The sequence below is a fragment of the Cynara cardunculus genome, unplaced genomic scaffold, assembly GCF_001531365.2.
Source record: "Cynara cardunculus var. scolymus isolate 2C unplaced genomic scaffold, CcrdV1 Un_Scaffold_3973, whole genome shotgun sequence".
In the NCBI taxonomy this organism is placed as follows: Eukaryota; Viridiplantae; Streptophyta; class Magnoliopsida; order Asterales; family Asteraceae; genus Cynara; species Cynara cardunculus.
Genome location: NW_020201694.1, coordinates 16,455 through 30,611, shown reverse-complemented (window position 1 = coordinate 30,611; position 14,157 = coordinate 16,455). Strand labels below are relative to the sequence as shown.

The 14,157-nt window shown below is 37.7% G+C and overlaps 1 protein-coding gene across 2 annotated transcripts in view; it reads right to left on the bottom strand.

The window, feature by feature from the left end:
- LOC112503843 overlaps window positions 1-14,157 on the bottom strand; it is a 37,482-nt gene that overhangs the window by 13,130 nt on the left and 10,195 nt on the right. For both annotated transcript variants that reach the window (XM_025107831.1, XM_025107830.1), the window contains exons 6-7: window positions 11,625-12,129; window positions 3,393-3,638 (exon numbers count right to left, since the gene is read on the bottom strand). In XM_025107831.1, coding sequence (XP_024963599.1) covers window positions 3,393-3,638; window positions 11,625-12,129 — 751 coding nt within the window. The remainder of the gene's footprint in view (window positions 1-3,392; window positions 3,639-11,624; window positions 12,130-14,157) is intronic.

Here is a 14,157-nt window from a genome sequence, read left to right as displayed (position 1 = left end):
AGGCAGAGGCAACGTGCGCTGATGAACTCCTAGGATGTCTGGCCAAAAGCTTCTTACATGTGCACTTGGTGTGATCTAACTCATGGCAGTAGTAACACTCAACATCATCAGAACTGGAATAGTAGCCCATGAGTCGGTTGTTCGGTCACTGTAGCCACCTCTAGAGCGACCACAGTGACCCCCACGAAATCCTCCTCGGTAACCACCACGAAATCCCCCTCAACCAACCAGAGCACTGTTTTGATCAGAAGTTTGAGAAGCCTGAAGATTCTCATCCTTAAGAACACGGGAAAATGTTTCTTGAAGAGAAGGAATAGCAGATTCATTCAAGAACTGAGATCTAATTAAGTCAAATTTTGGTCGCAAACTAGTCAAGAAACTGACAACAACCACTTGTTACCTCTGAGTCTGCATGACTTTGACATCAACACTTAGTGGGAGAAGAGAGTTAAGCTCCTCATACACTTTCTTGAACTCCATAACATACGTAGTGAGTGATCGGTCCTGTTGTTCTCCACGATGAAAGGATTAACAAACACTATAGATAAAAGAGATGTTACTTTGTCCTATTTACAAAAAAGCAAGATAATCCATAGGTTCCTTCACATATTCACAATGACTAACCAGAGACGAGACAGAAGGCTCAATAGTATTGATAATTTGCAAGTACAAACGAGCATCACTTTGGAACCATGAATCACAACTGTTACCTATAGGAGGATCCGATGTGAGATGAGAAGTCATTCCCATGCTCCGGAGATAAATACGAATAGTTTTGCTCCACTCAAAGTAGTTGGAGCCATTAAGCTTGTTGTCGGTGAGCTTAACATTTACTGAAGCATCTCGGGTACACGTAAACTACTGTTATTGTCAGATCTTTTGTCTTCTCCGGTCATCTTCCAATAATTCACGAACCAGAAGAGAGAACGTAGAACTTAGGACGAAGGATAGAAAACCAGAAAGCAAACCACATGGTTCCAAATAGCCGACGAACAGAGATGAGGATAATCGCACTCACAGGGTGCCAAAAGAAACCGACGAACAGAAAACTTCCGATCCAAGGAAACTTGTCGATCAAGAAAAAAAACGATGAACAAAAATATCGATCTAAGGAAAAAACGTACCAAAAAATTTCAATTCGTGGAACTAGTGATTGTTACGAAACCGAGCTCTGATACCATGTAGAATTCTTTTTTTTGTTTCACTTGTCTCAAAAAAGGGAGGTACAAAGGCTATATATACACAAAGAATATGAGAAGAAAAGGAAAGGATTCCTAAGATATTCACAGCAGCAAATTACAAGGACATATTACCCATAATCTCCAATTCCTATTTTACAATGATATCGAGTATCTTCAAGGATATTGAGTATCTTAACAGCTGTAAATGGGTATTCATGGTGAAGTACAAAAGTGATGGCTCTATTGACATATACAAGGCTCGGTTAGTCCCAAAAGACTACACTCAGACCTACACGATCGATTATCAAGAAACTTTGCCCCAGTTGCCAAAATTAATACCACCTAGGTTCTCTATCACTTGCTGTCAACTTTGATTGGCCTCTTCATCAACTAGACATAGAAAATAGTTCTAAATGGCAACCTCAACGAAAAAATCCACATGGATTTACCCCCTGGTTTTCATGCTACCAATGGTACCCAGAAAGTTTGTCGTCTCAAGAAAGCCATTTATGGTCTCAAACAGTCCCCTAAAGCATAGTTTGATCGATTCACTCACACGGAGAAAATTTTGGGTATGCTCAAGCCCATGTCGATCACACCCTTTTCTATCTAAGCATGGTAAGATCGCTACCCTTATAGTGTATGTCGACGATATCATGCTTACGGAAGATCATGCAGTGGCCATTGCAAAAATCAAAGCTTATCTGGCTCACTCTTTCGAAATGAAAGGCCTTGGTTCATTATGGTACTTCTTGGGAATGGAGATTGCAAAAATGAAATCTAGATTAGCTTGTCTCAAAGGAAATATACCTTGGACTTGCAAAAAGACAGCAGGATGCTAGGATCTCGGCCCGCCTCTACTCCTATGGAGTCTAATCTAAAGCCTGATGCTACTTTCACGGTTGCAGTTGACAGGGGGAGATTCCAACGTCTTGTTGGTCGACTGATATACCTTGCACATACCAGGCCTGATATTACGTTTGCAGTTAACTATGTAAGCCAATTTATGCACTCACCATCCCAATGCCATCTTGATGTTGCTCCTACGGTACCTTAAAGCTACACCAGGTCATGATTTACTGTTTAAAAAATAAGACAATAGAAGTGTAGCAAGTGTTCACAGATGCAAGTTGGGCAAGTTGTCAAAATGATTGGTGCTCTATCTCGGGTTACTGTTCCTATGTGTTTGGCAACCTTGTCACATGGCAAAGTAAGAAGCAGCGCTGAAGCCGAACTACGAGCTACTGCCCTAGGTGTGTGTGAAGCACTCTTGGCTAAGACGATACTAAAGGATCTATGAATCCGTGTACTACACCTGATGACTATTTCCTGTGATAATAATGTTGCTATCGTTGTGACACATAATCTAGTTCATCATGATCGAACAAAACATGTTGGGGTGGATCGTCATTTCATCAAGGAGAAGATTGACTAGGAAATCTTAAAAAGTCTCCTACATCCATACTACTCAACAAGTGGCCGACATCTTCACTAAAGCACTAAATTGCCACTGTTTAACTCTCTAAAGGTCAAGCTTGGATTGTATAATATATACCATCCAGCTTGAGGGGGAGTGTAGAATAGTATATGGATATGGGTTAAATAGAGAGCTGTAGATAGACTCTGACAAGGAATCCATCTATAGATAAGTTTTATCCCTTTATATTAGAGTTGTAGTTGTAGTCTTATCTCTTAATCTCTCTTGTATAAATATCCCCTTATATAGTAGATCTAAATATAGCAGTGAATAATAAGAACTGCAACTCTAAAGCTTTTATATATACATACGAGATTAGTGCCTTATTTCATGTATGATTTTCCCAACATTTGGGTCTTTCTAAAATTATCTATTATTTTCCATTAAAATTTTAAAAAAAATTAGTACTATATCATTTGTTATTAGAAATTTGCAAACCTGGTTAGAACTTATGACCAGTTGAATGTGATGATCAAGTTACTCAGAGTCAGCTAATGGTTGTGAATACCTGTCAAATGGACTTGGAAAAAGATCTGGGAATGCCAATAATCAAATATAAGGAACATACATCTGTGGCATTCAATACTCTAATTACTTTATAGATATTTTCTGTTCTGGGTTTATATACACATCACATAACAAATCCCATAGATGAATGCATGATATTTAGTTCACCTATTCAGAGTCCAAGAAGAATATATCAAAGCAGTTAATTATGATGTATAGAAGCATACCAGTTTTTCTCTTTTCTTCAAAAGAGCTCGAAGGGCAGCCTCTGATAATTCAGATCTCTTTGCATCCACCGTGATTTGAAAGTCTTCAATAGACTCAGCATTCTGCTGAACGGAGGCCAGAGCACAATCCACTGCTAGTATTGCATTTTCATGAGGTGAGTCAATGCAGGTTTTCTTTTCACCATCAACGCTTTGGTCTCTGCATTTACTAACGGTTGACATGTTCTTCAAGCCCTTCAGCCCTTCCTAGAAACAGCCAAAAGCTTCATTATATAAATAAATAATTTAAAGAGTAAACTACATTTTTGGTCCCTGTGGTTTACACAAATTTGACATGATCCCTAAAATGCAAAGAAGTACAAGAACGTTCATTATAGTTTTGGTTTTACTTTGAAAAGAGTCCCTACCACTAACTCTGTTAAAATTTGCCCATCAAGGGAGGGCATTTTTTGTCTTTTTACCGATTACTTTTGTCTTTCCTTGTTTTGTCTTTTACCCATTAATGCACCCACCCTACCTCCCCCCCCCCCCACCCCCATTCCATCAGGCTTCCATTATGTATCCATTAGTTTAGTTATTTAGGATTTATTATTTTGTACGTTTATGCACATCACCAACATGCACTCTACATGGGATCTCCCCTAAGTAACTAGGCATTTGTTCTTCACCCTGATTACATGGCATCAGAACCAAGGCTCTAAATCAGAAATCTCTAGACTCTCCCCAGCTGTACCCACATACTATTGTTCTCTCGAATATTCTCCACCGATACAAAAACTATTTTGGCCTACCATCAACCTCGCCTATTGTGTATCTCCTTAAGGTAGCATTTGGTGTGCAGGCCTGATTGGAGTGGACAAATTATACGTGTTTAGTACGACTAGGACAAGACTGAACAAAGTGTTGGTAAGTTGAACAGGACAGGACAAAACAAATCTAAACTGCTAAAATGACCATGTTGCCCTAGAATCTTGTATAATGATTTGATACATCATATAATAGTTATAAATGACACAAATCAAGTATGTATGTAAATAATTTAATTTATAAAGATTCTTGCACAATCTTCATATATATATATATATATATATATATATATAGAAAGAGAGGTGTTTCAAATACAAACCATGGAAATATTGTATACTATACAAATCAATCTTAACCGTCCAACTATTTGTTCCATAAATATCTCGATTGTTTCCTAATCTTAATCAATAATCATAATGAATGAATTGATCCATCTTCTACAAATATCTTGATTGTATCCTAATATAAGCGTGACCAGGGTTTGTATGGTTTGAAAGATTTCCATGATTTGCATTTGAAACACACACACTCTCTCTCTCTCTCTATATATATATATATACATATATTATATAGAGTAAATTACACCTTGGGTCCCTACAGTTTGGTTAGAATATGGATATGGTCCCTCTTTCAAAATAAGTACATTGAACGTTCCCATGGTTTGCATTTCGTAACGAGCTGGTCCTGACACTAATACCATTAAATTCAATCCATAAACCCATAGGCAAATTGGTCATTTTACCTATTAATAAAAAAAAATTTAAGGCACCAACCACATGGTGCCACATGTACCCCACCCTCTATCCCTTTCACCTGCAACCCTCATCCTTCCTTCTCCCTTTGACCTGCAACCCCACGCCTTACCTTTCTTGTCGGTCTTCCTCATCATGCCAGCCTCCTAGCGAGTCACAGACAACGCAACCCAGCCTACTCCTTGATCCAACTCCCACGACCACCACAACCATCTCACAAACTACCATCGTGTACGGCAATTCTCAGATCATAACCTCAACATCCATCATTGAATCCCAGAGAGCATCATTCCTTGTCTTCTAGGTGCCTTATTTTGTAAGAATTTCCTCTTATTGTATATAATATCTCTCTCTTTGATCATATAAACATAAAATATTCTCAAATCATGATATTTGGTTACTTGGTGAAGCAGGAAACAAGCGGTAGTCAATCTTGAAAGGTTACATGATGAAGCAAGATCTAGTTCGAATTCAGATTCTAAGGTAACAAAAAGTGATCCAAAGGTGGATTTTCCCATTGCTTAAAAAAAGGGGTTCAGCCATGTACTGAACACCTTTTTGATGCTATATCTCATACTCAAACTTGTTAAATAAATTTTGATCTTCTGTGACCACTTTGAATAAAATTGTAATTCCTGGTTCGGTTTATGAAGTTGTCAGGATATCATTCCTTGTTTTCTTATGTACCTTGATTGATAAGGATTCCTCCTACTGCATATAATATGTATCCCTCGCATAAAAAATGTACACAAAAAATATTCCTAAATCCCGAAATTTGGTTGCTTGGCAAAGTAAGTAGTCGTCTCCAAAGGCAGTGTAAAAACAGAATATTGGGCTCTTTCCATAGGGATATGTGAAGGTTTATGGATCAAAATACTATAACACGAACCGAGAGTTAAGCTTCTGAATCTAGAAAGATGTACACTGATAACCAAGTAATTATACTTATGCCAAGAATTTTGTTTATCATGACTGAACAAAATATGTAGATATTGACAAATATTTAATGAAAAGTGAACCGTGGTATCATACAACTGAGCTACATTCCTACTTGAACGCATATTGTTGATATTCTAACTAGGGCTCTTCTGAGAACAAGCTGTGATAAATTCAATTCCATGTAATCAGAGAGAACTCTCTATTATATGATTAATCAGTAAAAATTCAAATTTACAAGAGGAGAGACACTATATATAGACATAATTACATGGGAAACCCTAACCCTAAAGCCCATCGGGCTTGGACACATTACCATAAACAGGTTACTTAATTAATATTCCCCCTCAAGCTGGAGCATATATATTGATCATGCCTAACTTGTTACAAAAAGATGTGATTCGGTTCCCTGGTAATGCTTTGGTCAAGACGTCGGCTAATTGATTGCTAGTTCTGACATGAGAGGTTGAAATAGATCCATCTTCAAGCTTTTCCCGAGTGAAATGACAATCTATTTCAATATGCTTAGTTCTCTCGTGAAATACAGGATTGCTTGCAATATGGATAGCTGCCTCATTGTCACACCATAAATTCATCGGTTTAGATTGATTAAATCCAATCTCTCCCAATAGATTATGCAGCYATATCAACTCACAAGTAGTTTGAGCCATTGCACGGTATTCAGATTCAGCGCTTGATCTTGATACAACATTATGCTTCTTGCTTTTCCAAGATACCAAATTCCCTCCCACAAAGACACAGTAGCCTGTTGTTGACCGTGTTGTTGATCGTCTGGTTGTAGGGTCTCCATCATAGTCTGCATCAGTAAACCCTTCTATGACATAATGACCATGGTTTTGGTACTTGATGCCATAACCAGGAGCTCCCTTCAGATATTTCAAAATATGGCAGACTGCATCCCAATGTGTAGTTCTTGGAGATGACATAAACTGACTCAATACACTTACCGGAAAGGCAATATCAGGACGCGTGATTGTCAGATAATTCAGCCATCCCACAATTCTCCTGTACTTCTCTGGGTTCTCAAGAGGATCCCCATCATCAGACTTCAGCTTTACATTCGGAACCATAGGAGCTTCACATGGTTTCGTGTCGATCATGCCAGAATCATGTATGTCAAGGCAGTATTTTCGTTGAGATAGGCAAATTCCTTTGTGATTCCGAGATACCTCAATACCCAAGAAATATTTTAGTGGACCAAGGTCCTTAGTTTGAAATTGAGATGCGAGGAATTCTTTCAACTTCTTAATTCCATTCTCATCACTGCCCGTAATCACAATATCATCGACATAAACCACTAGMAGGATACATCCAGAATCAGATGAAGTAAAGAACACTGAGTGGTCATATGAGCTTCTTCGTAACCCAAATGTAGTTACCACAAAACTGAACCGACTAAACCATGCACGAGGTGATTGCTTTAGGCCGTATAACAACTTCCGTAATTTACAAACCTTCCCAGACTCCCCTTGAGCAACAAACCCGGGGGGTTGCTCCATGTAGACTTCCTCTAGCAGATCGCCATGTAAGAAGGCGTTTTTCACATCTAATTGGTGAAGAGGCCAATTATAGGTAGCAGCTAGAGAGATGAAAAGCCGAATAGACGCCATCTTTGCAACAGGAGAAAAAGTCTCAGAATAATCCACTCCATAAATTTGGGCATACCCCTTTGCAACCAAACGAGCTTTTAACCATGCTATCGAGCCATTAGGATTAACTTTCACAGTGAACACCCACTAAAAGCCAATTGCTCTTTTGCCAGCAGGTAACTCTACCAAATCCCATGTGGTGTTATGATCAAGAGCATTGAGCTCATCAATCATAGCATCCCGCCATCCAGGATGAGTCAAATCTTCCCCAACCGTAGATGGAATAGGTATAGAATCAAGGGTAGAGACCAAAGAACGAGATGACCTGGAGAGTTTATCATAAGAAACAAAGGAAGCAATAGGATACGTGCAGGAACGTTTACCTTTTCGGAGAGCAATAGGAGCGTCAAGATCAGGATCCTCATTTACTGGAGTGGGTATAGAAGCTTCAGGAGGTACATCTTCTGGGGATGGTGGATCTGCAGACTCGGATGATATTGGTGAAGACGGAGGAGGTCGTTCGCGCCTATTATATACATGAACAATGGGTGGTCTGGTGGCTTGAGTAGTGGACTCAGGAGTGGGTATGGTTTACACCAACAAGTCATCATCTTTCTCATTTAAAGGAGTCGGAAGGGAAATTGGGAAGAACGGCACGTTCTCATGGAAGGTAACATCCCGAGATACAATATAGCGGTTAAGATTGGGAGAGAAGCACCTGTAACTCTTTTGGAGACGAGAGTACCCAAGGAACATGCATTTCAGAGATTTGGGATCAAGCTTGGTGATAGTGGGGCGTGTGTCACGAACAAAGCATGTAACACCGAAGATCTTTGGCTCAATAGGGAATAATCGTTGTCCTKGGAACAAAACAGRGAATGGAGTTTCTCCATTCAGGACAACAKACGACATTCTATTGATAAGAAAACAGGTTGTTGATACCGCATCGGCCCAAAAAGACTTAGGGACGGACATCTGAAACAGAAGTGCTCGGGCAACCTCAAGGACGATTTTTAGTTTGGCTACCCCATTTTGTGCTGGAGTATCAACACATAAGGACTCATGAAGGATACCATTTTGCAACATATAGGATTGAATTTGTTGGGATACATACTCTTTTGCATTGTCACTTYGTAAGGTTYTAATAGATGTTTGAAACTGAGTTTGGATTTCATAATGAAAGGAACGTAAATGATTAAACACTTTTGAACGGTTTTTCATGAAGTATAACCAAGTAGTTCGAGAATAATCATCTACAAACGTAACAAAATACTTAAAACCAGACTTAGACGTTACAGGACATGGGCCCCAGACATCATAATGTACTAATTGAAATGGGGATGCAGCCCGCTTATTGACTCTAGGACTTAAGTGAACACGTTGATGTTTGGCAAACTGATATGACTCACATTGTAAATACTGTAAATGGGAAAATTCAGGACACAACTACTTGAGACTCTGTAAGGAAGGATGACCTAGTCGACAATGAACTTCAAAAGGAGATGGTGAACTGGAACTTGCCAAAGAATATGGTTTGGGTGGTTCAAATATGTATAGGCCATCCGACTCCCGTCCTCTACCAATAATCCTCTTCGTCTGCAAATCCTGAAAGACACAATGATCAGGAAAGAATTGAGACACTACAATTCAAAGTGCGAGTAATTTTGCTCACAGACAGTAAGTTAAAAGAAAATTTTGGTAGGCTCAGGACCGAGGATAACGAAACAGATGGGGACAATTTAACAGTGCCAGACCCAATTATTTGGGAGACAGATCCATCCGCTACTGTGACTTGAGCTGAGGATGCATGTTTATTGAAATTTAGGAGAAGGTGGGAATTACCAGTCATATGGTCTGAGGCACCTGAATCAATGACCCATTTGGAGGAGGATGATACAAAGCATTTGCCAKAGTTACCTGTCTCARCAAACATAKYARTGGAAGCAGCGRGGTGCTCATTTACCAGATGAGGTTCCTCTTTGTGTCTCATAGCTGTGTCATCTGATGTAGTTGCARCATGTGCTAAGGAGAGTCTCTGATTTCTAAMYTGCCGTTTCTTGCAATTAAACTTAGTATGACCAARTTCATGACAGTAGTGGCACTCTACGTCTGAGTTAAAATCAGTTGGTCGATCATTGTGGCCTCCTCTAGTGCTACCCCTTCCACGATAGCCACCTCGAAAACCGCAACGGTATCCACCTCGGCTAAGTAAAGCCGAATTATGATCAGATGGTGGAGTAGGCTGAAAATCTTCATGCCAAAGAACCCGAGCAAGAGTCTCTTGAAGAGAAGGTATCACGGATTCATTTAAGAACTGAGATCTGATGGAATCATATTCTGGGCGTAAGCCAGTCAGGAAGCTTATGACAGCAATCTGTTCCCTTTGAGTCTGCATAGTTTTCACATCAGTACTCAATAGGAGAAGAGAGTTCATTTCCTCATATATCTTCTTGAATTCCATGGCATAGGCGGTAAGTGATCGGTCCTGTTGTTCCCCACGATGGAATGACTTACATACGCTGTAAATCCTTGAAATATTACTTTGTCCGGAGTACAGGAAGTCAAGATATTCTATTAGCTCTCACATTCACAATGACTGATTAAAGTTGAAACGGAGGGCTCAATAGAATTTATAATTTGCAAGAACATACGRGCATCTTGTTGTAACCAAAGGTCACGATTACCCGTAGTGGGAGGGTCAGATTCCAGATGGGAARCCATTCCCATACTTCGAACATACAAACGAATCGTTTTGATCCATTCGAAGTAATTGTTACCATTAAGCTTGTTTTCAGTAACTTTACTACTGGYTGAAATTATGTCAGGAACACGAGTACTACCGGAGGCTTTATCATCAGTGTTCGTCATATTAATCAAATCAAAAACGAACACCCAAGGGAGACTAGGGTTCCGGCGACGCCGGGGGGGGTTCCGGCGTGAACAGTAACTCCGATATAAACAGTAACTCCGGCGATGAAGAGTAACTCCGGCGATGAACAGTAACGACGATAAACCCTAGGCTCTGATACCATGTAATCAGAGAGAACTCTCTATTATATGATTAATCAGTAAAAATTCAAATTTACATGAGAAGAGACACTATATATAGACATAATTACACGGGAAACCCTAACCCTAAAGCCCATCGGGTTTGGACACATTACCATAAACTAGTTACTTAATTAACAATATTCTAACTAAGGCTCTTCTGAGAACAAGCTGTGATGAATTCAATTCCATGTTAGGGTTGTACAACATATGCAACTCAACTAGAGGGGGAGTATAGTATACAAAGAATAACATTTAGTTTTTCAATATTCATTTATTGTATGTGCTATAGCATATGTTCTATTTTATTTATTTTGCTATATTATTAGTTTCTTCTTTTTTGTTCCCTTGGTATCATTGAATTACTTGTAGACCGAGTATACAACAATAGGTCATGTACAAACAATTTTAATCAATCAAACGAGAAAATGGTTGTTCTCAAAGGACTTGAAGGATTGGAACAGATTTGAGGAATTCACCACATGTATTGAAAGGTGTTTATGTTTTCAGCCATTGGTTCTTTCATATCTTTAGCAATTACAGATAGGTTCCATTTTTAGCCTTGCTCAATTGGTTCTGGTTTTGGATAATTGACTTCTTGTCTTGAATGAAAACTATATAAACTCGTTCCTTTCAAAATGCAACATGTATATGCTATACCCAACCCATGTACCTAACTTTCTCTTGTTGTCTTGAGTTAGTTTGAAATATATATGTGTCTTGAGTTTAGCTTAAATATATAAGTAGAGTTTCCATTAGCTAATGTAGAATTACAAGCAAAACGAAACTAGGTACACAACTAGGCCTTTATACAATAAAACAATTACGTAATATGCATAGATTGTGTAAGCTAGGGGGTCATGAGATAGAGAAAAGGGTTGGGGTGGTAGGACCATGCAATATATAAACCTTTTTCACCTATGTGAGTTATTCAAACAGTCTTCATCTTCTTTGTCTAGGTTTTTATTCTTATTTCCAATTTATCAAGAAGTTTTTTAACAATTGTATTCAAGTAATACTATAAAGGGGATATTAAAATGCCAAACTAAAATTATAATGACATAATGAAGATAATTCACCTTGTTGTTGATAGCATTTGTAGTAGACCTCTTTTCATGACGATAAACCTTGAGTGGTGTATGCATCTTAGTATTTTGATTTCCTTTTTGCAAGGAAACCATTGGCCTATCAAGTCCCTTATTACTCGCTCCACTTGCTCCATTCATATCTTTCTGCTTCAGACTATCACCATAAGCTTCAGTGATCCTGTTGCCATTTGAATTTTCAGTTTCCATGGCTCCTTTGTCAAATGCGAATTCTATCGAGCAAGAAGTGGCGACATCTTGTGGTGCCTTCCTAATAGGTTCCAAAGTAGTACAGTGTTTATTGGATTTATATCTATTTTCTTTGCTTGAGTTGCTCATGTGCACACTTTCCAACTCCAAATTTGACTTAATTTGCACGTTATCATACGAGACTCTCTTACTTTCCCCACTTTCCTTTTCATATGACTTCTGTGAGCCTAAAATGACGCTCTCATCCGCGCTTCCTTCTTCCACCTGATGTTGTAAGCTATTTGATACTCTGCAGCATTCATATTGCACTCAGTAAAATGGAAATTAAAGGTTTTGCAAGTACGGTATTTTACCACTTCAGATCAACAACATAACAAATGTTGGAAAATTAATGTAGCACATCAGTACGGTTGACTACTTCCTAGTAATTGAGCTCAAAAATTTCAACTAAAGCCATGCACTTCTTATGGAAGAATTATTATGTCTAAATCATGTAATAATTGTTGTTAATTGGTGTGAAGACATCATGTTTTTGATTGACAAACAATTAAATACAAACTAAACTTCAAATTTGATAGATTTATAGGAGAAATACATTTCAACCAAATTTGTAACACATCCTCCCAACAACAATAGAAGCAACAACAAAGGAAAACAAGGCAACATAAACCAAAAGAAAATACGTATACTTTTGATCCTCAACCATTGTATGGTCTCGAGATAGGTATGTGTATTAGGAAGAGAGAACAAAATATAAGTGTAAACATGTTTGGAATTAACTAAGTATGAATTGTCCTTTCTTTCTTCAAGGGAACGTTATTAGATGTACAAGTTGCATACGCTCATGAAGCAATGTTAACAAATTCAAACCAAACAAGACTGGTATATCCCACCAAGAGGTGGAATTGAGGTGGGATGTATGCAGACCTGACTTTAGACTCTAAAGAAGCAATGTTAGCAAATCGACTACATCAATAATAAACTCAATATGGCGCAACTTGTTTAAATATATTAACCTACACCCATTGCTCTGGGAGTGTGTTTTCCCCAAGGCATCAGAGAAGACTGATAATGTCATGTGAACAAGGTATGATATAATATATTTTTCGGCACCACATTAATCACTCCAATCATGAAAATATTCATATTGACAAAACTATGTGGATTAATCAGGGATATAAGTGGTGAATTTGCAAAATTAACAAAGGCTTCCCTAGTATAGGGCATGCTCATAATGAATGTGACACAAGTGATTGGGATATTATGATATCCACTCATGGTGAATGAAAAACCATGGAAGATTGCCATGAAATGAAGACCCAGAATGTATGTGACACAAGCATGGTTTTCAAAATCGTTTGATGTGTGCGCCTCAAGGTGAGGCGCCATAAAATCGCTACTAAGGCGCCGCCGTTCATTCTGTGTTTGAGTGGTATGCATTGAGTATACAAGGCGTGAGGCTGTGAGGCGTATGCAGCTGGATGCCTGATTCTTCTTTTTAATATTATTTTGTTTTCACACATCTTATATTTGTATACCGAGTCTTTGCATTATCTCTAAAAATGTCTCTTCAAGTCTCCACGTGTCACTTCTACAATCCCACTTCCCATTCCCACTTTCTTGATTTATTACTTTTACTTTGTTGATATATTAACTTTTTTCTTTATGACTCATGAGTTGTTAACAATTAGCATACTAATATTTAATATATATATATATATATATTGTTAATAGATCAATATATTTTTTCTTTGTTATTATATCTATATGTCGTCATTGAGAAAAGTGTATAGATTATTCTTACATTAATTTAGTATGATATGTATATGCTGTGTCTACTACTCCAGCCTATGAATATATATATATATAGGGGAGGGATAAAATGCAAACCAAGCTATTTGTACAAACCGTGAAAACCGTCGATTTCATTGTTTATTTTAGTAAAAAAAATTCATGGAATTGTTTCCAATAATTCATTTCTAGATGAAAATGTTTCATATATTTTTGTTTCTATGTAAAAATTAAATTGTTTCACGTATTTCTCTATTTTGATGATATTTGTTTACTAAAATTAATGATATGAAGATGATAATGTCCATAACTATTTGAAATGAATTATTTGAAACAATTTCATCATATTAAACAATTACATGAAAATTTTCACTGAAGTAAACAATATTTTGTGCAAACTATGCTAACCCATCTTAATCGTTYATTTTCTCATCTAACGGTTATTATTAAATGAGATTAAATAAACAATAATTTAATTAATATATTAATTAATATGTGTATGAACAATTGTTCAAAGGATAAATTG